Source organism: Entelurus aequoreus, linkage group LG07, assembly GCF_033978785.1.
Source record: "Entelurus aequoreus isolate RoL-2023_Sb linkage group LG07, RoL_Eaeq_v1.1, whole genome shotgun sequence".
In the NCBI taxonomy this organism is placed as follows: domain Eukaryota; kingdom Metazoa; phylum Chordata; class Actinopteri; order Syngnathiformes; family Syngnathidae; genus Entelurus; species Entelurus aequoreus.
The window spans coordinates 4,016,612-4,043,607 of NC_084737.1; the positions used below are offsets into that span (position 1 = coordinate 4,016,612).

The following is a 26,996-nucleotide window of genomic DNA, read 5'->3' on the forward strand; positions in this document are numbered from 1 at the left end:
TGCCCTCACAATAATAAATAAAGCTTCGAGCAGCATTGAACGGACCCCCGCTACAGTTGCACCTCTTGCTCAGGGAATAAAGCACACTGATCTGTCCCAAGTTCTATGGATGACATACATGTTGAGTAAAAAGGACCACCGAGACACAATAGTACTTGGCCAAGTTTTACTAAAGCGTTAAGTGACCAGCCCTTAAAACGCAACCATAGCATCACCAAGAGAGAGGTCTAAAATAAGTTAACTCTTATAGTGTATATATGTACAGTATATATACCTACTCAGTGGCCTAGTGGCTAGAGTGTCCGCCCTGAGATGGGTAGGTTGTGAGTTCAAACCCCGGCCGAGTCATACCAAAGACAGTGTTTCCCATAAACTGATAAGATACCTGTGGCGGTGGGGGCGTGGCTATGAGCGTGGTCACCATGACATCATTGAGTAATTTGCATAATTTACTACAATGATATGATTTTCTCTAAAAAGGCTCAAAAAATGTATAGTTACTAATTAATAATAACAGTTTTGTTTTAAACGTCCATCCATCCATCCATTTTAAAATATAATTACAACACTTTATGTACATATTTATATACAGATTTGAACAATAAGTTATTCACTGAAATATATTTATTAATTGTGGTTCTTACAAAAAATATATCTTGTAAAATATAAAAGCTCAAATGTCTCTTAAAGCTCTGCCCCTTTAACTACTACAAGCATATTATTTACCAGCAACATAAAGTGAAACAGAGGCAGAGGTGTCCTGCCACAATCAGTAACAAATAAACAGAAAACAGTAGTGGTCAAATACAAATAAGGCAACAAGAGAAATATCCTACACTTCTCTTTTGTAAAGTAAATGTGAACAGCCTATATGGGCATCTACATCAACTATATGATCATCTACATCAACTATATGATTTGCCTGAGAAGCTGGACAGGACAATAAAAATAAAAAAATATATATATATTTTTTTTTATTTGTGGCGGACGTAATTCTTTCGTGGCGGGCCGCCACAAATAAATTAATGTGTGGGAAACACTGAAAGACTATAAAAATGGGAGCCATTACCTCCCTGCTTGGCACTCAGCGTCAAGGGTTGGAATTGGGGGTTAAATCAGCAAAAATGATTCCTGGGCGCGGCCACCGCTGCTGCTCACTGCTCCCCTCACCTCCCAGGGGGTGATCCAGGGTGATGGGTCAAATGCAGAGAATAATTCCGCCACACCTAGTGTGGGTGTGACAATCATTGCTACTTCAATAGTGAGAAGGCAGCCCCCCCCCTTACAGAGAGGGATGCACCTGCTGATAAGAAGAGGGATCGTGTCCTTCACGGAATGGAACTAAATCAAATCTCCCTTTTGAGGAGTGATTCATCATGTTTGTGCAAGACACTGGATGCTCCAGGACCAAATATGGAAATCAACAACAGAAATATACTGGCCGCACCAACATCTCCAGGGCGGAAAAGTACCGGTAGCATGATCACACAACACAATGTTATACTAAAATATATCAAAAATATATGCATTCTCCACAGGAACCACGTTTTTGCAGCTAAGATATTGTGTCACAATTAGAAAACATTAGACAGACAAGCTCACAGTCTCATGGTGGAAATCAGAATGAAAAAATTAAGAGCGGTAGTGAAGTTGGGAGAGTGGCCGTGCCAGCAATCTGAGGGTTCCTGGTTCAATCCCAACCTTCTACCATCCTAGTCCTTGAGCAAGACACTTCACCCTTGCTCCTGATGGGTCCTGGTTAGCGCCTTGCATGGCAGCTCCCGCCATCAGTGTGTGAATGTGTGTGTGAATGGGTGAATGTGGAAATCGTGTCAAAGCGATTTGAGGTCCTTAAAAAGGTAGAAAAGTGCTATACAAGTACAACCCATTTACCATTTTGTCACACAATCATCAGTCAGTCACTTCTCTGTTACACAGAAATATCCTGCCATATATACTGTATGTGTTCATATATTATATATATATTTAACACACACTGGCCCCCAGACACATTTCAGCAAACAATGTGGCCCCTGTGTCAGAATAACTGCCCAGGTGTGAGATATACAGTACATACCTGCTGTTGTGCATTGTGCCCATCATGACAATGCAAAAAAACCATGCATTTCAGAATGCCTAAAATAAGACAACTTATTTCCATTTCCTAACAATATTGTTGTTGTTTTGGTAACATACAGGAGGCGATGACTCAGTGCATGAAGACGTGGACTCATCAGTACATCTTTGAACCAGTGTGTGCCTCCGTCTTGCTCAGAAGAAATGCTTCCAAGGAGCCTCTGAGGTTCCGACACACCCCGCGGATTGAAGGCCATGTTCAGCTGGAGACCATGTCCATACGCTTATCTCAGGTCTGTATGAGTCAACTGATGCTGTACAGTCCTGGTCATAAGTGGACATACACTTGTAAAGAACATCATGTCATGGCTGTCTTGAGTTTACAATCATTTCTACAACTCTTATTTTTTGTAATTAGAGCACATACTGTTGCTCACAAAAAACATTCATGAAGTTTGCTTCTTTGATGAATTTATTATGGGTCTACTGAAAATGTGAGGGTCAAAAGTATACATACAGCAATGTTAATATTTGCTTACATGTCCCTTGGCAAGTTGACCTGCAATAAGGTGCTTTTGGTAGCCATCCACAAGCTTCTGCTTGACCACTTGACCACTAAATTGCTGCAGTTCAGCTAAATGTGTTGCTTTTCTGACATGGACTTGTTTCTTCAGCATTGTCCACACCTTAAAGTCAGACTTTGGGAAGGCCATTCCAAAACCTTCATTCTAGCCTGATTTAGCCATTCCTTTACCACTTTTGAGGTGTGTTTGGGGTCATTGTCCTGTTGGAACACCCAACTGCGCCCAAGACCCAACCTCCGGCCTGATGATTTTAGCTTGTCCTGAAGAATTTGGAGCTAATCCTCCTTTTTCATTGTCCCATTTAAAGCAGCAGTTCCTTTGACAGCAAACCAGGCCCAGAGCATAATACTACCACCACCATGCTTGACGGTAGGAATGGTGTTCCTGGGATTAAAGGCATCACCTTTTTCTCCTTCAAACATATTGCTGGGTATTGTGGCCAAACAGCTCCATTTTTGTTTCATCTGACCACAGAACTTTCCTCCAGAAGGTCTTATCTTTGTCCATGTGATCAGCAGCAAACTTTAGACGAGCCTTAAGGTGTGGCTTCTGGAGCACGGGCTTCCTTCTTGCATGGTAGCCTTTCAGTCCATGGCGATGCTTGACTGTGGACACTGACACCTGTGTTCCAGCAGCTTCCAATTCATTCCAGACCTGCTTTTTGCTGGTTCTCGGTTGACTCTTGATCATCCTGAGCAATTTTCTCTCAGCAGCAGGTGATAGCTTGCGTTTTCTTCCTGATGGTGGCAGTGACAAAACTGTGCCATGCACTTTATACTTACCAACAATTGTCTGCACAGTTGCTCTTGGGACGTTAAGCTGCTTTGAAATGGCTCCAAGTGACTTTCCTGACTCTTTCAAGTCAATTATTTTGTTTTTTCAGATCTGTGCTGAGTTCCTTTGACTTTCCCATCGTGGCGTTTGTAAGCGAGTCTAATGACTGCATCACATGAGTCATATTTAAATGTGCTCAGACAAGTCGACAGGTGTTGTCAATCATAATCACTCACATGAAATTAAGAGGCCATGCCATGAAGATAATTTCATTTGATTGTAGCTTTTCTACATCACCAACATTGATCATGTATGTATACTTTTGACCCAGCACATTTCCTCACATTTTCAGTAGACCCATAATAAATTCATAAAAGAAGCAAACTTCATGAATGTTTTTTGTGACCAACAAGTATGTGCTCCAATCACCACATCACAACAAAATAAGAGTTGTAAAGTCAAGACAGCCATGACATGATGTTCTTTACAAGTGTATGTACACTTTTGACCACCACTGTACGTTATCCATTTCCATTTTTGCATGTTTGACAGACATCAGTTTATACTGTTCCAGTAACATCAGTTTATACCGCTGCTTGGTGTGCGAGTTAGCTCATATTATAAAACCATACCACCTTCATTTATATTGCCTCATCTGGGTCATTGTGTTCTGTCAGGTCCAGTACCAACAGCTCATGGCTTTCCTCAAGGAACTATACCGCCGGGAAAGGGAGATGCTTTACCGAAAGTGGAGACCCAATTGCCCCATCTCTGGAAAGTAAGACAGAGCTTCGTATGTATGTCAAGTTTTCAGAACTGTATGAGAGGTGTGGTACCACATCCACTAGTTACTCTGTTTGCATCGCAAATATTTGACGGCAATGAAATAATTAACTTTGATTTTATTTATTTTTTCCTAGCTGCAAGCAATGGTGGATGTTTGCCATCCAGGCAAACCTAAGTGAGATCAGGGAACAGAGGCGTAGAGGAAGTTGGACTTTTGCCCTCCAGCGTGCACGGGATGTGCAGACTTACACCAGCCTGTACTTCAGGAAACTCAAAGGAGTCCCATTGAGTCCCCAGGAAGAGGTACTAAACTGTTAACAGACAGGTAATACTGTACCGTGGGTTCATCTGTACCAATGCACCCCTGTTAGGAGGCCTAGGAGTGTCACCATTCGATAAAGATATCGTATATCGCTCGGATATGATGAGCAAAAATTGGATTATATCAGCTTGCATTGAAAATCTCTGACAGTTCACATCTAAATGTCCTCCAACAAGCACACCATTTCTTCTATTTTAGTTAAAGGCCTACTGAAATGAATTTTTTTTATTTAAACGGGGATAGCAGATCCATTCTATGTGTCATACTTGATCATTTCGCGATATTGCCATATTTTTGCTGAAAGGATTTAGTAGAGAACGACGACGATAAAGATCGCAACTTTTGGTATCTGATAAAAACAACCCTTGCCCCTACCGGAAGTAGCGTGACGTCACAAGACAAAGGATTCCTCACAATTCCGCTTTGTTTACAATGGAGCAAGAGACATTCAGACAGAGAAAGCGACGATTACCCCATTAATTTGAGCGAAAAGATGAAAGATTCGTGGATGAAAAACTTTAGAGTGAAGAACTACAGTGTAGTGCGGGGTGTATCTTTTTTCGCTCTGACCGTAACTTAGGTACAAGCTGGCTCATTGGATTCCACACTCTCTCCTTTTTCTATTGTGGATCACGGATTTGTATTTTAAACCACCTGGGATACTATATCCTCTTGAAAATGAGAGTCGAGAACGCGAAATGGACATTCACAGTGACTGAACATGTAAACACACGGTTAATAATTTTCAGCTTGGCGAAGCTAAAAAAATAGAAGCTAACTTAGCTACGGGGCTAACGTGATAGCATCAGTCTCAAATGCAGATAGAAACTAAATTTTAAAAAACCCTGACTGGAAGGATAGACAGAAGATCAACAATACTATTAAACCATGAACATGTAAATACACGGTTAATAATTTTCAGCTTGGCGAAGCTAAAAAAATAGAAGCTAACTTAGATGCGGCGGCGGGCGTTGTACGCTTTTGACGACACCCTGGCCGCCATCAGAGTCGGCAAGAAACATATATTTCCCCAAAGTTACGTACGTGACATGCACATATCGACACGCACGTACGGGCAAGCGATCAAATGTTTGGAAGCCAAAGCTGTACTCACCGTAGTGCGTCTGCTATCCTGCTCAAACACAACACAACCTCCTGGTGTTGGTGTTGCTACAGCCAGCCGCTAATACACCGATCGCACCTACAACTTTCTTCTTTGCAGTCTCCATTGTCCATTAAACAAATTGCAAAAGATTCACCAACACAGATGTCCAGAATACTGTGGAATTTTGTTGAAGAAAACAGAGGTATTTGTATGGGTCCAAACACTTCCCTTGACCTCGTGACGTCACGTGCATAAGTCGTCATACCGCGACGTTTTCAAGCGGAAGTTTCGCGGGAAATGTAAAATGTCACTTTCTAAGTTAACCCGGCCGTATTGGCATGTGTTGCAATGTTAAGATTTCATCATTGATATATAAACTATCAGACTGCGTGGTCGCTAGTAGTGGCTTTCAGTAGGCCTTTAAGTCATCTACAAAAGGTAAAATAGATAAGCAGCTCTGATCAAGTTCTATATTATAAAAAGAAAACTGGTGATGTTGAATACAATTCTAGCCAAACATTTAATAAAGTCAAATCCCAATAAGGCAACACGAGAAGTATCCAACACTTCTCTTTTCTAAAGTCAATGTGTAGAGCAGATATACTGTAGAAAATCTACAGATTTTTTTTGAATTGATTAAAAATCCTTACAAGTAAGAATTACGCGATTCGAAAATCTATTTTTCTTTTACACTCCTAGTTATAAGTATTAACACTTCTGATTACACTATGCCTTTTTGCTCTATTTTGCTGTTTTATTCTTGTTTATTTTATTTCTGCATGTCTGGAGCTCCGCTTCCACGGCAAATACTTCCCCTTTCTTGAACCGCTTATATTTAATAATAATAATAGATTTTATTTGTAAAAGCACTTTACATTGAGCAAACAACCTCAAAGTGCTACAGTGCATTTAAAAAACAAAAACAAAACAACAATGCTAAAACCACAAATAGCTGCCCCCAACAAGTAAAATAAATAGTAAAAAATAAAATAAAAACTAGAACAGCCTAATAGCTACAACTAGCACACATATATCTAAAAAAATGCTTTTTTAAAAAGAAGGTTTTTTAAGCCTTTTTTAAAAGCATCCACAGTCTGTGGTGCCCTCAGGTGGTCAGGGAGAGCGTTCCACAGACTGGGAGCGGCGGAGCAGAAAGCCCGGTCTCCCATAGTTCGGAGATTTGTCCTCTGAGGTTGGAGGAGGTTAGCCTGTCCTATTTGATGTATATTTATATGTATATGTATATTTGATGCAAGAAACACTTCCTGTCTTTCACTTTTAGTCCGTACCCTGTGGGAATTCTAATCGGCGTTACAATGCATACCCCCACCTAACAGGTACCGCCAAATCTATTCATGGCGGTCCACTCAAATAAATTGTTGCCTGGCAAACACTGGAGATGTGTGTAGGAGAAGCAAAAGCAAGGTCGTTTTCTACTGGGCATTTGATTAGTAGATGTAAGGAATGGTAGTCCCACCACTCTGTTGTACACCTTGCATCTTTCCTCCATCTATGTTTTTGCGCTTGTCACTTAGAGTGAACTTGAGCGTGTAGAAGAGGAGCAAACATTGGAGGAACTGCAGAGTCTCAGGGACATTGTCCACGAATGGTTTCGAGAACAGGAAGAAATTGTTGAGGTGAGATTGGACAACTCAGGCAAGAATTGACTGCTCGCTGTATATGACGTCAACTCTTTTCATTTCCTCACACAGAATGTTCAGGAGGCCAGCAGTGAGCCGCAGCCTTGTCCACCCACCACATCCATCCCTAAGAGTGGAAGCTCTGGCATGATCCAGTACCTGCAGTCCTGGTTTCCTGGCTGGGGTGGCTGGTATGGAGATTCTCTGGAACCAGACCGAGGCCCCGAGGTGCTTCTGCCCAGCCCGTCTTCCTGGGATATTCTGGGTGAGACACTCGTGAAAAGCTGGACATCTAAATGTCCTCCTACAAGCACACAAGGGTGGTCTTTTCTGCTATTTTGAATCAAGTCACTTACAAAAGGCAAATGTATGAGGAACTGGCAGCTACACAACAGCGAAGCACACAATAGCACACGAGCTACACTTCTGTAAAAAGTGTACATGCTATGTCAACCACAAGGAAAAAATAACAATTTCATTGAACAAAAACAAGTATCATTAATTAGAGTTGCATATTACTTACACATACAAAGTCTCCAAGGCAGAAGCGTGTTTTAATTATTGATTTTTGAAATTCATTTATTTCAATTAGGACAGTACATATTCATCCATGTGTCAGCAAAAAACTGTTTCAACATAAATACGCTGGAATTAGGACAACAACTAAATTGCTTCCATTGTCCTAAGGCAGGTAGAAAGAGACATAGACAATATGGACACTAGACAAACAATAACACCACAGGTGGAATAATCCTAGACTTTTACAATCTGTGGTTTTCAACCTTTTTGGAGCCAAGGCACAATTGTGTTCATTGGAAAAATGCGGAGGCACACCACCAGCAGAAATCATTCAAAATGTAAACTCGGTAGTTGATATTGTCAGTAAAAAGTCATTGTTGCAATTGTTGGATGTGACTTTAAAGCATAACAAGCATGCATGACTATAGCTCTTGTCTCAAAGTAGGTGTACTGTCACCACCTGTCACATCACACCCTGACTTATTTGGACTTTTTGGGTGTTTTCCTGTGTGTAGTGTCTTGCGCTCCTATTTTGGTGGCTTTTCCTGTTTTGTTGGTATTTTCCTGTAGCAGTTTCATGTCTTCCTTTGAGCGATATTTCCCCACACCCGCTTTGTTTTAGCAATCAAGAATGTTTCAGTTGCGCGGACGCTATCCTTCTTTGTGTGGAAATTGTTGATTGTCATGTCATGTACGGATGTACTTTGTGGACGCCGTCTGCTCCACACGCTGTAAGTCTTTGCTGTCGTCCAGCATTCTGTTTTTGTTTATTTTTAGTTGCGTTTTCCATAGCCATCCCTAAGCATCAATGCCTTTTTTAGGGGCACTCACCTTTTATTTTTGGTTGAAGTATTAGATACAGCGTTTACAAAGCAATTAGCTACCTGCTGCCACCTACTGATATGGAAGAGTATTACATGGTTACTCTGCTCAGCTCTAGACAGCACCGACACTCAATTTGCAGATTATAATTACTGGTATGCATAAAATACTTTTAACCCAAATAGGTGAAACGACATAATCTCCCACGGCACACCAGATTGTATCTCACGGCACATTAGTGTACCGCGGCACAGTGGTTGAAAAACACTGGGTTAGAACATGACTGGTTTGACTTCAACTGATTTCTAAGGACCCTTTAAATGTCAGGTAAATCCCACATTAGGAAGTATCCAGTAACAAACGTGTGCGCATCATTCAACTCACTGCCAAAAAACCCAATTACCACTCCACTTCAACTTAAAGACAGCATAAGTCCATTCCAGACGGTTAATAATAAATACGTTTTTTTCATAACTACCGTTGTTCTCTGTTTGACTCATTTCACTTGATCAAGTCTTGTCTAAACTTCCACAACACAACATTATGAATGATATCGTATCAGATCAATATCGATATCGGACAATGCTCAAGGCTCCAATGTTATTTTGGAAGGGAAAAAGTTGTATCAGGACACATCCAATTAGAAACACTGTAAATATGCTTAAAAATAGAATAGAGTGAATTGTTCATGACTAATGACCCCGTTCATTTCTCCAGCAGAAACCGATGACTTGTTTGACCCGTTGGAGGACTCCCAGACTCTGAACACATTTACCAGGCGAGATTACCTGTTTGCCCGACTGGAATTCTTGCTGGAGAAAGGTAGCATCACTCTGTTTCATCAAGAAGGCCGGGAGGAGATCCTGCATGAGAGTGGAGTCATCCAGCTGGAAGTTTCAGGTAAGAGCCTAAGAAGATGTTAGTCTATGTTTGTGTGCTCACCAAATGATTACAAGCAAGGAAGTCAAGGTCCGAGTTGCTGCAGAGATATCTGCTGATATCTCTGAGATATATAAGAGGCACATTTTCCCAAAGGTGTAACTCTGACAAAAGAAATAGAGCCAAATGTCCACTTCTTCTCAGAAGGATATCACATGAGCAAGTTCTATGAAACTGAACTTGTTTTGTCCTCCACAGGCGTGAAGGTTGTTGTGGAGTCTTTGCCCCGCTCAGAGTCTTCTCTACTGTCTGTAAAACTGGGCGGATTATTCCTTAGAGACCTGACCACTCATGGCACAATCTTCCCAGTACTGGTGTCTCCCAAACTGGTAAGCACTAATTGATAAATGATGCCTTTGGAGGACCACATGGCAATTATGGCTGCCCTCATGGAACACTGAATAAATATACTACTTCTGTACAAATAATAGCCTGCTACCACAATTTGCAGAGGCACATCTTTTTGATTAGTAGATATTTTTTATTGATGGATAACTTGCTTAAAAATTTTAAGTCAAGGTGAAAAGCAGATATTGAACTTTTTATTGTGATAACCCAAAAAAAATGCTTAGAATATCTTGTTGCATGATCAGATAATATGAAAGTGTAAAACATTGTGCATGAATCACTTCTTCTGGCAACATTTAAATAACAATTACATCACATAAAATAATGTGGTGGACCACATAAAATAATGTGGTGGACCACATCAAATAATGTGGCGGGTCACATAAAATAATGTGGCGGGTCACATAAAATAATGTGGCGGACCACATAAAATAATGTAGCGGACCACATAAAATAATGTGGTGGACCATTTAATTAGACGCGGTGGGTTTGGCACCTGTGTCCTACCCGACCAATGCCATGTTTGTCACAGCACGGCAGGAAAAGAAGGTGCACTTGATCTAATCCACCTACTGGACAATACTTGATCTAATCCACCTACTGGACAATACTTGATCTAATCCACCTACTGGACAATATTTGATCTAATCCACCTTACTGTACAATACTTGATCTAATCCACCTACTGGACAATACTTGATCTAATCCACCTACTGGACAATATTTGATCTAATCCACCTTACTGTACAATACTTGATCTAATCCACCTACTGTACAATACTTGATCTAATCCACCTACTGGACAATATTTGATCTAATCCACCTACTGTACAATACTTGATCTAATCCACCTACTGGACAATATTTGATCTAATCCACCTACTGTACAATACTTGATCTAATCCACCTACTGGACAATACTTGATCTAATCCACCTACTGTACAATACTTGATCTAATCCACCTACTGTACAATACTTGATCTAATCCACCTACTGTACAATACTTGATCTAATCCACCTACTGGACAATATTTGATCTAATCCACCTACTGTACAATACTTGATCTAATCCACCTACTGGACAATATTTGATCTAATCCACCTACTGTACAATACTTGATCTAATCCACCTACTGGACAATACTTGATCTAATCCACCTACTGTACAATACTTGATCTAATCCACCTACTGTACAATACTTGATCTAATCCACCTACTGGACAATACTTGATCTAATCCACCTACTGTACAATACTTGATCTAATCCACCTACTGTACAATACTTGATCTAATCCACCTACTGTACAATATTTGATCTAATCCACCTGCTGGACAATACTTGATCTGATCCACCTACTGTACAATACTTGATCTGATCCACCTATTGTACAATATTTGATCTAATCCACCAACTGTACAATATTTGATCTAATCCACCTATTGTACAATACGGTAGTTCTCTCACTGGAGCATTTAAAAAAAAAAGATCAGATTTCTGGGTATGAGGCCTATTGATCTGTATGGCCAAACTGCATTGCAGCTGCACATCTGAATCCAAACATGTCACATGATGTTCTGATTTGCAGGACAAGGTTGTCATCGCTGTAAACCAGACATCTGGCCAGTCCAGCAGCACCTCTGGTAGGGTTTTTGTTTGGTAAAAGTCAATGACTACATGTCCAGTGTATTAAACACATAACTATGCCAGTTTTTATCACTGTATACTGTAATTCATTCTCTAATGGTCCTTGTTGACTTGCAGAGTGCTTGTCCTCACCGGTCTTTGAAATGCTTTATGAGCGTAACCCTGTGAGGTCCAAGTTCGAAAGAAGACTGGAGGTGAACACCAGCCCACTTAACATCACCTACAACCCACAAGCCATCAAGAAAGTGACAGAATTCTTCTACAAAGGACGAGTCCATTCCTCTGGTAAATCTGAATGACATGAATTTTGGGGTTGGGTTGGGTGTCTGTATGGTCGGGTATGAAGCAACTATGTTTCCATGCACTCAATTAGTCGGATTTCTGAAATCATTTGGCTCAAAATTGGCATTTTACAATCCATGGAAACACCTTAATCTGATCCTGTTTATCTTTTGAAAATACCTAGATTATGTGATAGAAAAACCAGTTCTCTCGGGTGTGCATGTGTGTGTGAGTGTGCGTTGCATTTGTGCGCTCCAAACTCTGTATTCCTCACAACAATAGCCACCCTCATTTGAAGCCGTATCAGGGCACAAACGGTCTTTTACTTCAGACTTAAAACTCCTTCCATCAATCCTCAGAGTTAATTGGACGAACTTTGAGACATTCGAAAGTTTTCTTTCCATTCTCAGTCAGAAAGTTCCTTCAAAACCACTCCCTCCCACCAGTCTTTGCTCAGGACCCACACCCGGCAACTACCTTCTCAGTAGTAGTGTCATGTTCGTGGTGATGTCCAAGATCATTTCTTCATGATGTCTGCTATTTAACATCAGCATAGCCATTAGTTGTAATCTGTGCCAATATTACAGAGCCGTTTGTGAGGATGCCTTGTTTTAGTTTGACGTCATTCCGCGCTAAAAGGAAATAAGCGCCCCCCAGTGTACACAAGGTATAACCAATTAGAGAGAGTGCATGGACCCTGGGACTTCATATTTAGTCATGAAAAACCAAACTAGTTGAGAAATCAGACTAATTTATTCATCAGTTGTCGAGTGATCCAAAGCTTCTGTCTGCAGTAATTATTATGCAATCCAATTTTTCACCCAGGTTTTGGCTATCAGTCAGAACTGGAGCTGAAAGTGGCGGAGGCTGCCAGAAGGAAGTATGACAAGTTGAAAAGGCAGACAAAGGCAGAAATACGCCAAACTATTGATCAGCTTCTTGTGGGCGAATTTATTGTAAGTCAAACTCACTGACGAATGTTGTGACTCAAATGGGGAATAAATTGTTGAAGTTTTATTGTCATTTGTGTTGCTTTAGGAAAACAGTAAGCGTTGGACGATGAAGCTGGACATCTGTGCACCACAGGTCATTTTCCCCGATGATTTCCAGTCAGGAGACCCAATGTTAGTCATCGTGGATTTGGGCAGGATTCTGCTCACTAACTCCCTTGGTAAATTCAACAAACATTACAAAAATATGCTGTACGGTTTTTCAATAATCAATATCAATTTCTCAATTTGTGAAAGATGACTCTAAGGATTTCAAAACTGCTCCACCTGAGAGGGAAGACCTAAGTGATGAGGAGTACCAGACACCCCATGGCACTCCGCCAGAGTCTCCACCTGAGCTTCAAGTGCCTCTGAAAGATTGGCCAAAATGTCCTGAACTCCCCAGCCTCGGCTCACCTGAAAACACAAAATCCTATTGTAGAAAGCTTTATGAAAGATACTCCTTGTCCTTCAAGGATCTACAGATAATGGTTGGTCGCTACAAGGACAATTGGAAAAACCTTCAAGAGAGTGAAGTGGGTCCGACCCATGTGGTGGAGAAATTTAATGTGTTGTTGCAACTGGAGCAGAGGCTGCGTTACACGTCCGACCCCCAGCTCCCAGGGGCTGTGCTCTCAGGAACCCTGCCTGATCTCAAGGTCCATGTCAACCTGGAGAAGATGACTGCTTTGAGGAGTTGTTTGGCGAGGCTGAGCAGTTCAGCAGTCAATGCAGACAACCTCCACGATAAAGAGATCAAGTCTCCCGACCCTCTTACTCTCCGCCATGAAAAGATCTTTCAGAGAGAGGACAGTTCCTGGAAGATACAAGGTTCAGCCAAGAACTTGACACAAAGCGTGATGACATTAGAGCAGCACACAAGGGAAGTTCTGGTGGAATCCCGCCTACTGCTGGCTGAATTCAACATTAACTATATGCAGCTGGGTGTGGAGAGCGATGGCCGCTACATATCTGTTTTGAAGGTATTTGGCACCAACGCTCACTTTGTCAAGCGACCTTATGATGCAGAGGTCTCTCTTACGGTCCATGGTCTCCTTCTGGTGGACACCCTACAAACCTATGGTTCAGACTTCGACCTTCTAGTGTCCTCTCATAAAAATCTCAGTTTTGACATCCCCACTGGCAGTCTTCAGGAAAGCCAGCCGTCTTCTCCAATGTCATACGACAGTAGGTCTTCTGAGCATCAGAACCACCTTAATGAGTCCTCTTCGGGTTTGCGCACGGATAGAATGTCAGGCCTTAGTTCCTTTCTTAAAGATCAAGAGGTGCTGATTAAACTGGAATACCAATTTGTTAGTTCAGACTGTCCTTCCATGAACCTGGACAGTTCCCTTCAGGTGATAAGCATGCAGGTCAACAACTTGGACATTATTCTGAACCCCGAGACCATGGTAGAGCTGCTGAAGTTCCTCCAAAAGTCTTTCCCCAAGGAGGAAAACCAATGGGCGGCGTCATTACAGCAACCTGCAGTACAGCCCTACGCCAAGGAAGAAGATGGAACTTTCCAGTCGACATATGATCATAACAAAGAGCTGACTGTGGAGATTCATCGACTTAACCTCCTTCTCCTTCGAACGGTATCCACAGGAGCTGTGTTGGGCGCTGAGAAGAAAGGCTTGAAGATTGCAACTGCCAGCATCACTGGCACCAAGGTTAATGTTTCCTTAGGCAGTCGAATGGACATCAATGGATCACTTGGTGCCATGCAGTTAGTAGACCTTACCCAGGAAGGAGGCCGAAGCCAGTTTGTAGTGAGCATCGGCAATGCAGAAGACAGCTCCTCAACTTGTGAAGGACTACCTTTGCTTGCTGAAAAAGAACTTTCTCCTTCAGAAGCCCTGAATTTTCAACTCCAGGAGAATTTCCAAGGGGACTGCACTTTACATCTGCACATGGCATCCTTGCATTATAACCACTCAGCCAAGTTCTTGATGGAGCTCAGTCTTTCCGCTAATGAGGTGGAGGACAATTTCCGCTCTATGTTGAAAAGCGCTGCCACCAAAGTGTCAACAGTTCTTGTCACAAAGACGGCCGAGTACAGCGGTATGTTCTCGCTCTTTGAGACACCCTCGCGAAGAAGTCGAACTCAGAGTCAAAGTTGGGCTTATTCCATGGAGGACGAGGAGGATATTTCCATGGAGGAACCTGAATCCACCTTGGAGACCTTCTTTGTGAAGTTGACCTTAAATATAAACATCGAATCACCAGTCGTGTCCATTCCTCGAAAACCTGGACACCCTGAACTGCTGGTCGGGCACTTGGGCAGTATAACTATCCAGAACTTTAGCACTGGCCAACAGTCAGAAGGCGAGCTGTTGCAGGTGCTTGTGAAGGATATCCGCTTGTACTCACTAAACACCGGTCACTTGGTTCTGAAGAAGATGCAAAGAGGGGAGAAAACTGGCAACTCGTCACCGTCCCATAACAGAAGTCAGGATGAACCTCAGTTCACACGCCACGACTTCTTTGAATACCTCAGCCAAGGAAAAGGTGAGATGAGTAATACTCGGTCTACACAACTTCTATCGAAACTAAAATGCCTTTTCCTCCTCATCCAGCCTTCCATATATTGAAAGACACCACGATACAGTTCACACTGGAGAAGTCCCCCGTCCATGAAGATATCCAGTTTACCTTTCTTAGCTCTAAAGAACCATGCAAGAGCACGGGACTACTGAGAGTCGAGGGGAAATTCATCAAACCTGTTCAGGTATATATTCAAATGAAAGATATCAATTTATAGTCGTTTAATAGAATCACTAGGTCAGTTGTAGTCAGTATTAAACTTAACAGAGTTTTCATTCCCAATAGGACATTTCTATTGTACTGGGCTTTGGCATGATTCGACGTATATGTCATTTCATACAACAAGAGACAACATTTCATACTTTGTAGTTTATTTCAAGTAATGATGTTTGTTTGTATTGTGTTGAGTGTGGTTTGGTGCCTCCATGAATACTTGGCTCTCTGCTTCCAGGTGTTCCTGTGCAAGGCTGTGTATGAACAGGTCCTGCAGACGCTGGATCATTTATTTGTCATTGAGGAGCAACGAGCTACGCCCAGTCAACCACCAACACCCCCGCCTCCAACACCTTCCTCCACCAGGCCTCACCGCTTCCCCGACCCCCACGGAGGACTGTTTGCCAAGGACCCTCCCTACATCAGCCTGCCGCACTCACTGCTCTCCTCTCCTTTGCCTCTGCAGTCTCAAAAGCCGAGTCCTCAGTCTCCTGCCTTCACTCAGCTGAAAGTCACAGTGCACGTTGCAGAACTGCAGGTCCAGCTCAGTGCCGACTTGACCCAGGGCTCCCAAGGCTTGGTCAGTCTGCAATTCCGTGACCTGGAGGGAGACATCACCAAAGAGCATCCACATTTGTTGGAAATCCAGCTGGTTCTGCGTTCACTGCTCATGGAGGATCTCCTGGAGCAGAACCCTGAGCATAAACATCTCATGGTGTCCCGTGGAGCTCCAAAGCCTTCCACATTCAGCCCCAAGGAGTACCTATCTCATAGCTGTCCATCAGCATCCAACGTCCAGTACCCAGACATGCCCCGCTCTCTTCCTTCTCATATGGAAGAGGCCCAGAATGTCTTCCAGCTCTACCAGAGGCATGCCGCTACTTTGGCCAGTAGTCGCAAAACGAAGAAGGATCCAGACTGTCCTAGCACTCCACCGCCCTCCCCGACTAACCCTGCATCCTCCCCTCAGCCCACCTCAGAGTTTGACGAGTCCTTAGTTCACATCAATGTGTTGCTGGTGGACCAGAACCACCCGGAATTCACCACCCGTTACGGAAGTGTGGGACGAAGCATCGATATTGACTTTAACTGCCTGGACGTTTTAATCACCTTGCAGACATGGGTGGTCATCCTGGATTTCTTTGGAATCGGCTCCACGGCAAACAATCACGCAATGAAGGTGGCGCCCAGCTCCCCTCATTATGTGCCAGGACATCCTCTCTACGAGGCGGACGACATGGAGCAGGACACCGGCGATGCGGTCAACACCAAACTGGACCTCAAGGTAAGTCACAAAGGTGGAATAATGGATGAAGAAGAATGCATTGAAATGAGCATTTGACTTCCTTTTGCCTGGACAACATATTAGTTGAAGGGTATGCACACACACACACACACACACACACACACACACACACACACACACACACACACACTCTCTCAGCCCAATTACATGCCGTTTTGAGGGGAGACATTTTAATTCTATTTTTAAAGTAATTTCCCTGTGCAGTAATCCCTAATTGGTCCTGGGCCCTAATTTCCATGAAGTAGGATTTTTATCTATCAATAAAATATTGTCTTAGTTACAGTAACTGTTTACAACCTTCTAAACATGTTTTATATACCAAGGGTCGATCTTTGGAACCCTACCGGTCGATCGCGAAAATATTAGAAAAAAAACAAATATTATCATGACATGAGTGACACCCCCACCTGGAGAGTGATCAACAGGTAGGCTTTTTAAGTCCTGAACACACCTCTGCCTCTCTCTCTTCAGACTGACTGTTGCACAACACACAGGAAACACCCGGCAGGTGAACAGCTGATTTTAATGCTGACGTAAACTGACTCCTGTCCCAAATGTGACCGTAGGATGGACAAATCTACTACGGTTTTAAGAATATAGTGGCCATTAACAGTTAGCTTCTACAGCGGATGTGCCCAAAGTGCGGCACAAGGGCAATCTGTGGCCCGTGACTCCTTCGTCATTGGCCCTAGACATATTACAAAAGAAAAAACACCAGCAAACAGAAGCACAATGAGAGAAAAAAATGTTGACGTCGGCCAATAATAACACAAAAAATCAGATAATAAATATATACATAAGTATATGTATATATATATATATATATATATATATATATATATATATATATATATATATATATATATATATATATATACACACTACCGTTTAAAAGTTTGGGGTCACCCAAACAATTTAGTGGAATAGCCTTCATTTCTAAGAACAAGAATAGACTGTGGAGTTTCAGATGAAAGTTCTCTTTTTCTGGCCATTTTGAGCGTTTAATTGACCCCACAAATGTGATGCTCCAGAAACTCAACCTGCTCAAAGGAAGGTCAGTTTTGTAGCTTCTGTAACGAGCTAAAGTGTTTTCAGATGTGTGAACATGATTGCACAAGGGTTTTCTAATCATCAATTAGCCTTCTGAGCCAATGAGCAAACACATTGTACCATTAGAACACTGGAGTGATAGTTGCTGGAAATGGGCCTCTATACACCTATGTAGATATTGCACCAAAAAGCAGACATTTGCAGCTAGAATAGTCATTTACCACATTAGCAATGTATAGAGTGTATTTCTTTAAAGTTAAGACTAGTTTAAAGTTATCTTCATTGAAAAGTACAGTGCTTTTCCTTCAAAAATAAGGACATTTACATGTGACCCCAAACTTTTGAACGGTAGTGTGTGTATATATATATATATATATATATATATATATATATATATATATATATATATATATATATATATATATATATATATATATATATATATATAGTGTGTCTGTGTATATATATATATATATATATATATATATATATATATATATATATATATATATATATATATATATATATATATATATATATATATATATATATATATATATATATAGTGGTTGTTTGAGCACACTGCAGCTAGTCCTGGATAGTCTGACTCCTTAATGTTTAAGTCACAGGTAGGATTCTGACAGGAATGAGACAAAAATACAACCTTACCTACTGTATGTGGTCAGTGATCGGGTAAATATATACGCCAGTGAGAAGACTGCGGCTGGTGTGCTCGCTGGCTTTAAAATGAACCTCGGCTGGACTTTACATAAAACTGTTCCAAGCTTTGAGCAAATAAATAATGTACATTAAAATAAAAAAATTTTTTAAAGTTCCATTGTGACGGTAAAACTGCATTCATATGCAAATATTAGGATTGTAAAAATAAAGTTAATTTATAATATGCAATCACGATTAATCGTGATTATTCAAAAATCACAACTGTGATTTATTTGGATTTGAAGAATGTATTATTTTACAGCACTAAAAAAATGAATTTAAATTAAATTAATTGCAATTGTACAAGTGAGAAATAAGCTGCGATTAATCCAAATTAAAAAGTGATTATGCAATCTGCTGTAAAAAAAAAAAAGTATCTTTTGACAGTTTTAATTTATATACGTACATATTATGACTTTATTGTATAGATTACTATAAAGAATTGCATTTAAATTTAGAGGTTTAGTCAGTTTTAATGTTGGTATTTTTATTTAGTCCTGATGTTGTGTGTAAGTACAGGCTCTTTTTTAATTGTTTCTATTTTTAATTGAATAGATATATATTTTTTGATTGACGTACAGACTTGGTTGCTTGTCCTGTGTTTGAATGTCCAGGTTCATGCCCTGTCGGTGGTGCTAAACAAGGAAGGCAACGAGCTGGCCAGAGCCAGTGTGATCAAACTATCCGCACACCTGCAAATGTTGGGTGTGTATGAGTCACCTAAAGTCCACCCTGGACCGTGATGGTGTGGTAGCGTTGAACATTTCTCACCTTTCAGAAAGCAACCTGGTATTGACGGGCAGTTTGGGAAGTTTGTCCCTCAGCGACCTGACCCCTCACGGTGACCTCTACTGTGAACGCTTCACCACACGTGGAGGGGAAGCTCTCATTTTTCATATCCATAAGTAAGCAGCAGGCTTTTGAGGCGATGTCCATCTTCTAAAATGTTGGTCACCTTTTGTCTCTTGCTGGGTTGCAGGTACGGGCTGGCCGATCCCTGCCTTGAACGAGAGTACGACATGAAGGTGTCTCTGCTGATGGCCTCTGTGCAGTATGTGCATACCCAGCGCTTCCAGGCCGAGGTGGTGGCCTTCATACAGCACTTCACTCAGCTGCAGGACGTCCTTGGCAGGCAGAGGGCTGCACTGGAGGGCCAAGCCGTGAGTATGACCCACAGGCGTCCGCAAAGTACTCACTAGTTCCACGTTTCTTGCAGCCTTATTGCAAAATGAAAGGAATTCATTTTTGTCCTCAAAATTCTACTTGCAATATGTTTGTAGTTTCCTAATGAAGCTAGACGCTCCTCTTCGTTTTGTGTGGTTTACTTGTCAACGTAATCATTCCAAAATGTCAAACAATAACGACGTGGGAACAAATGAATGGCAAAATAAAGCGAGTTTGTTACAGTAAGAAATAGTTAGAAAAAGTAAGAGTAAGGTAAAAAAAAACTGTGTGGATTGATTCCACCATACCTGACTGCCATTACCCATAATACATTGTGTCCCAAACCTTATTACCTCCGCCATAAATGCAATTAAACAGTCCTTCGCTGTATTAAAGCAGTATAAAATAGTACATCATCAAATTATTCAGACAAATGTGATAATTACAAATAAAGTGTACCTTATAATAGGTACATGCAGTAGGTACGCACGCACATATATACAGTACATATGTCCACAGGCACATTCAGTGTAAAAACATACATACTGTACATATACATGCACATAAATATATACACTATATTGCCAAAAGTACTTGGCCACCTGCCTTGACTCACATATGAAGTTGAAGTGCCATCCCATGGAATGTCCAAAATGTTTTGCTATCCTGGAGCATTCAAAGTAGAGATGTCCGATAATATCGGTCTGCCGATATTATCGGCCGATAAATGCGTTAAAATGTAATATCGGAAATTATCTGTATCGTTTTTTTTTATTATCAGTATCGTTTTTTATTTTTTTTATTTTTATTAAATCCACATAAAAAACACAAGATACACTTACAATTAGTGCACCAACTCAAACAACCTCCCTCCCCCATTTACACTCATTCACACAAAAGGGTTGTTTCTTTCTGTTATTAATATTCTGCTTCCTACATTATATATCAATATATATCAATACAGTCTGCAAGGGATACAGTCCGTAAGCACACATGATTGTGCGTGCTGCTGCTCCACTAATAGTACTAACCTTTAACAGTTAATTTTACAAATTTTCATTAATTACTAGTTTCTATGTAACTGTTTTTATATTGTTTTACTTTCTTTTTTATTCAAGAAAATGTTTTTAATTTAGTTATCTTATTTTATTTGATTCATTTTTTTAAAAAGTACCTTATCTTCACCATACCTGGTTGTCCAAATTAGGCATAATAATGTGTTAATTCCACGACTGCATATATCGGTTGATATCGGTATCGGTTGATATCGGTATCAGTAATTAAAGAGTTGGACAATATCGGCATATCTGCAAAAAGCCATTATCGGACATCCCTAATTCAAAGTTGCTTTCACTGGAACTAAGTAGCCAAGCCCAACTCCTGGAAAACAACCCCACACCATAATTCCTCCTCCACCAAATTTCACACTCGGCACAATGCAGCGCGAAATGTAGCGTTGTCCTGGCAACCTCCAAAGCCAGACTGCTCCATCAGATGTAAAAGTGTGATTCATCAGTCCAGAGAAGGCGTCTCCACTGCTCTAGAGTCCAGTGGTGATGTCCTTTACACCACTGCATCCCACACTTTGCATTGGACTTGGTGATGTATGGCTTAGATGCAGCTGCTCGGCCATGGAAAGCCATTCCATGAAGCTCTCTGCATACTTTACGTGGGCTAATTGGAAGGTGGCATGAAGTTTGGAGCTGTGTAGCAAGTGACTGTGCAGAAAGTCTTTGCACTATGCTGACCTCTCTGGCACTTTACCTGGGCTACCACTTTGCACTATGCTGACCTCTCTGGCACTTTACCTGGCCTACCACTTTGCACTATGCTGACCTCTCTGGCACTTTACCTGGCCTACCACTTTGCACTATGCTGACCTCTCTGTCACTTTACCTGGCCTACCACTTTGCACTATGCTGACCTCTCTGGCACTTTACCTGGCCTACCACTTGGTGGCTGAGTTGCTGTTGTTCCCAAACTCTTCACTTTTCTTATAAAGTTGACTTTGGAATAATTATGAGCGAGGACTGGATTTGTTGCACAGGTGGCATCCTGAGACAGTTCCACGCTGGAAATCACTAAAAGCGGCCCATTCTTTCACACATGTTTGTAGAAACAGTCTCCATGCCTAAGTGCTTGATTTGATACACCAGGCCAAGTGATTAGGACACCTGGTTCTCATCATTTGGATGGGTGGCCAAATACTTTTGGCAATATAGTGTACTTGCATACACTCATGCATATAATCCCCCCCCCCTCCTCTCCTGAGAGAAATGGGGTAGAAACAAGGCACACTTCTAAAGATGAACCTAGTTTTACCATAACAATCTACAAGGCTAATATAGTCCACTCCCTCTTCTTCCACCTTCTATGCTTTCTTTTGTAATTCAAGTATTGATTGCATGTTGCATGTGTAATGTAGATAATAGTATGGGTGAATGTGGGAATAGTGTATAAAAGCACGATACAAGCATAACTCATGTACTATTTAGTAAGACTTGTCTTTTTCTGCCCCCTCTTGCAGATAAGGGAGCGTCCTCAGCGGGCCTCCAGGGTTCTGCTGGACATCCAGGCTGGTGCTCCAGTCATAATCATCCCAGAAAGCTCAAGTTCCAGCAGGGTGATTGTGGCAAACCTCGGCCAGCTGGAGCTGCAGAACTGCTTCTTACCTGCCGGGGCTGGTGGCACTTTCTCCGGCCGAGACAAGGTAGAGAAACTCACCATGGCACATGCCTTTTTCCCTACTCTGGTGAGTCACCTTCCTCCAGCTTGTCCTCTCATGATAACTCCTGCCTGACTGCATTGTTGCTTCAGCGATAAACTCACCAAAGTAGAAGTCGACCTGATGCATGGAAAACATTTCCAGTCTTGTTAAGTATTTGTCTTTGATTTAGTCTTGAAGGTCGTCGGTTTAAGATTCTCCAATAACAAACATGTAAACGTTTGGACTGGTTGCTGGTTCAAATACTGCTTTGCTTGGTTTTTTTGTGTGCAAACTTTCTCCACTGGCATCTTTCTTTCCGTGCATGTGTGTATGATCCTTTTTGTGCATGCATCCATGTGTGTATCGCACGAGAGACGTGGCACCAATAGACATTTTCTTCCAGTGAAAACAAATGAAGGATGTAATGGTAAACAGCATTATGATAAACCGTGGTAAAACCCTTTTAATTCAAAATGATCATAAAACCAGGATTGATAACACTTTGATAAAGTCACGGACTGGTGGCACTGCTCATTTACTAGACAACTTAAGCTATCTACTAAGCTCTTTCCCCATTAAAAACGACATACCCCAATCTAAACTTATATAACAACAATAATAATAATACAATTCACTTATAAGTAGGGATGATACTCGAAACCGGTTTTCCCGGTTGTTTGATAAGAAAAGAACCGAGTCCTCGGACTCGAATCCCTTTTTGAGAACCGGTACCCGTTATCGAGACCACTATAGTAAAGGAAAAGAGTTGATTCTTTATTCGAATCCCATCCCGACCAGAAATGCTCCATGGGACATCACAATAAATGGCGTCACGTAGCTCAGTCATTAGGCGCAGATAGCGAAAGCAGGAAAACAATGGACGGGAAAAAGTGCTCCAAGGTGTAATAAAGTTCAAAACAAAAGCTATAATCCATCGAATAACTTTACTGAGAGATTTGAGCAGGGTAAAACACATGACCAACACTTTTACCACCAACCGGAAACATAGCAACCAGGCTAGCAACGCACCTCCTTTACGGCAGCTGTCGCAACCTTCTTAAAACAACCGCAGCACATACATATATATACAACACTGCAGCACATACATATATATACAACACTGCAGCACATACATATATATACAACACTGCAGCACATACATATATATACAACACTGCAGCACATACATATATATATACAACACCGCAGCACATACATATATATACAACATATCTCCCTTTTTTAACTTTTGTTTTTCTTTCCTTGTAAACGTTACAAAATCACACTGTAGATGTGTTGTCTGTCTAATTATAAATAATGCAGACGAGGCGTGTTGGCTGACTTCTTGACGTTTACTTTCACAGCGTGGCAACATGCAACACTTTTCGGGGCTACCGCGCATGCTCGTAACTCCCGTTGCATGCTGGGTAGTGTAGTTGTTATATTCTCTAGCTCATAACATCTTTCCCCCATAAAGAAATAATGTTAACTCAATAAAGTGTATTTCTTTTTTTAGCTTTAACTTTTCATTTTTTAGCATTGTAACCACATTTGCAAACAACTTTTCTCTTCCTAGAATGTTCTTTCAATAGAGAAATAAAGTGCAAAAATGTCAAAGCATCATAACAAACAGTTATGTCAAATAGCAGCAGAAGTGCACTTTTTGGAGAGCTGTATTATTTTCAGTTTTGTGCCGAAGGGACTGATTTTATTTAACACTATATTATTATTTATACACCTATAGTGATCACAGAGACAGCTTGTTTTTGTGTTACTGTATATATTTGTTTCTCTGAAAAATCCCACTTAATATACTTTGGGTAACAACAGTCAATATTTATTTATTTTATTTTATTTTTTTAGGTGGGTAACAGTCAATATTTATTTATTTATTAGATTTAATTTTTTTATTATATAATAAAAGTGAGCTTTTGTTAAACCAAATATTGTGTGTTTTTTTCCATATACAACAACCTATCTGGACTCCATAAGAGAATCCATAAGGAATCGGTTCGATAAGAGGATTCGATAATAGGATTCGATAATAGGCTCGAACTCGATAATTCCTTATCAAACATCATCCCTACTTGTAAGGTGCCTTTCTGGGCACTCAAGGACACCGTACAAAATCAAAACAATAACATCAATTGGATAAAAACAACAAAGATGGATAAGATTAATCACATTGCTGTTTAAGCAAGTAAGAAATTCAACTGTGCAGAATAAGCAGGAAGGCTGTGCTCTCTTAGAGAGATCCAACGATGGATACTCAAAGCTATACGACAACAGGAAGTTCGTTTGCTTAATGTCACTTAAACTGGACGTGACGCACCCAACACACATTTTTTTCTTTACCGTTGGGAAAAAAGACTAAAACTTATAAAAGCCAAAAGCAGTGAAGTTGTCAGGTTGTGTAAATGGTAAATAAAAAGAGAATACAACAAATCCTTTTCTACTTATATTCAATTGAATAGACTGCAAAGACAAGATATTTCATGTTGGAACTTTATTTTTTGCAAATATTAGCTCATTTGGAATTTGATGGCTGCAACATGTTTCAAAAAAGCTGGCACAAGTGGCAAAAAAGAGTGATAAAGTTGAGGAATGCTCATCAAAGACTTATTTGGAACATCCCACAGGTGAACAGGCTAATTGGGAACAGGTGGGTGCCATGATTGGGTATAAAAGCATCTTAGTCAGTCGTTCACAAACAAGGACGGGGCGAGGGTCACCACTTTGTCAACAAATGCCTGAGCAAATTGTTGAAGAACAACATTTCTCAACAAGGAATTAAGGGATTTCACCATCTACGCTCCGTAATATCATCAAAAGGTTCAGAGAATGTGGAGAAATCACTGCAGGTAAGCAGCAAGGACGAAAACAAACATTAAATGCCCTTAAGTGTCTTCTCCTTGCAGTCTATTCAATTGAATATAAGTTGAAAAGGATTTGTTGTATTGTCTTTTTATTTACCATTTACACAACCTGACAACTTCACTGCTTTTGGCAAAAGAGTCATTCTAAAGTCTACCAGACTGTGTAGGATTTAATGGCGTGACCTTTCTCACTTTCCACTGTTTCTTGCTGAAGAAGGAGTCCACACAGAAGGCAGAAGCGTGGACTTATGAGCAAAGACAGCATAAAAAGCCCCCCAGCAGCCTCAACTTGTGGACCAATGGCAGCACACCGCCTGACAGAGTCACCTCAGGTAAACATCCCTCGTTAGGTGATTGCCTCGTTACCCATTGTAACTCGCTCCCTTTTCCCCACGCAGAAGACCACGTGTGTCTCTTGGACTGCATTGCTCTGGATCTGCAGCAGATGGATATATTTGCCGCGGAGCGCCTGCCGTGCCAACCGTGTGACCGAGGCTGTAAATCCACGGAAATGTCCGATCTTATTTTCCCGTCTTACTCTGTCCGTCGGACGGGAGGCAACCTGCTGAAAGAGTGCTGCCGCCTCCAGCTTAAAGTGGAACGCAACCTGGACAGGTGATACATTCTGTCTTACTTGACGGCCAAATGACTCCTCGATGAGTGTGTGGCACACTCAATAACTACAATGACACTGGAGCTGGGCCATATGGCCGTCAACTGCATCCAATATAAGTCTTATCGATAATTATTGATATCGAAAATAAGGAGCAGGAAAAAAATATATTAAATGTCAACATTTTTACTTCAAATGTAACCTTCCTTTCAATATAATCCCGTCCGCTATCAGGGCAGAAAGAAAACATAGAACATAAAACATAGAAAACACTCAAACAATGTAAACAGAAGTCTAAAATCACATTAACTATAACCTCTACAAATGAAGGTGGAAAATAAACCTGACAACTATTTTCTGCAGGTTTAGTGGCAGGAACTTCCAGCTGTGCTCTAAAGGGTGAGCGCGGCTCAGGTGGTGTGGTATTAGCGCTCTTGCCTTGCATCATGTACACACCACATTGGTCTGACTACGGTCCTTTTGAAAAAAATCCCCAAAACTGCTATCTTGTCCAGGTGACTTTTCCTCTTTTAGCCACAATTTCTTCAATTTAACTTTCTCTTCTCACTCCATGCAAAGAATCAACTGAACCTGATAGTTGATACTGTTACCTGATTGGCTGTTAGCGTGCCCCTCCCCCTGATCACTGATCACTTCCTGTGCGAGTGACTTTGTTCGTGCAACCAACCTTGCTTAGCATATTCCTATTCCTTTAGACAAAGAAAAAATATATATATATCCAACATTTTACCGAACACATTTTTTACTGATATTGGTGACGTTTTATCACTCAGCTCTAATTGGTGTTTCGTAATGGCACCATCTGCTGGATTAAAAAAGTTACTACATTGGACTTGTTAGCAAACATTATTGCTGTTTTTTTTTAAAACAATGAACTGTGCAGAAAGGAAGATGAAATGTGCAACTCCGCCAAATAGTAAAGAGGAAAAGAACATGTATTACTTTG

At 41.1% G+C, this 26,996-nt stretch overlaps 1 protein-coding gene across 4 annotated transcripts in view; it reads left to right on the top strand.

The window, feature by feature from the left end:
• The window catches only part of vps13d (vacuolar protein sorting 13 homolog D), a 137,973-nt gene that overhangs the window by 15,546 nt on the left and 95,431 nt on the right, over positions 1–26,996 (top strand). Inside the window, exons 9-28 of one of the 4 annotated variants that reach the window (XM_062052402.1) lie at positions 2,199–2,369; positions 4,112–4,212; positions 4,355–4,523; positions 7,183–7,284; positions 7,360–7,552; positions 9,346–9,528; positions 9,766–9,896; positions 11,504–11,558; positions 11,680–11,847; positions 12,670–12,800; positions 12,883–13,015; positions 13,092–15,344; positions 15,413–15,564; positions 15,832–16,878; positions 19,284–19,374; positions 19,448–19,574; positions 19,649–19,829; positions 22,361–22,543; positions 25,631–25,748; positions 25,815–26,031. In XM_062052402.1, coding sequence (XP_061908386.1) covers positions 2,199–2,369; positions 4,112–4,212; positions 4,355–4,523; positions 7,183–7,284; positions 7,360–7,552; positions 9,346–9,528; positions 9,766–9,896; positions 11,504–11,558; positions 11,680–11,847; positions 12,670–12,800; positions 12,883–13,015; positions 13,092–15,344; positions 15,413–15,564; positions 15,832–16,878; positions 19,284–19,374; positions 19,448–19,574; positions 19,649–19,829; positions 22,361–22,543; positions 25,631–25,748; positions 25,815–26,031 — 5,906 coding nt within the window. Of the gene's footprint in view, positions 1–2,198; positions 2,370–4,111; positions 4,213–4,354; positions 4,524–7,182; positions 7,285–7,359; positions 7,553–9,345; positions 9,529–9,765; positions 9,897–11,503; positions 11,559–11,679; positions 11,848–12,669; positions 12,801–12,882; positions 13,016–13,091; positions 15,345–15,412; positions 15,565–15,831; positions 16,879–19,283; positions 19,375–19,447; positions 19,575–19,648; positions 19,830–22,360; positions 22,544–25,630; positions 26,032–26,996 lie in introns of all 4 variants that reach the window. The other 3 variants (XM_062052404.1, XM_062052403.1, XM_062052401.1) reach the window with 3 other exon arrangements.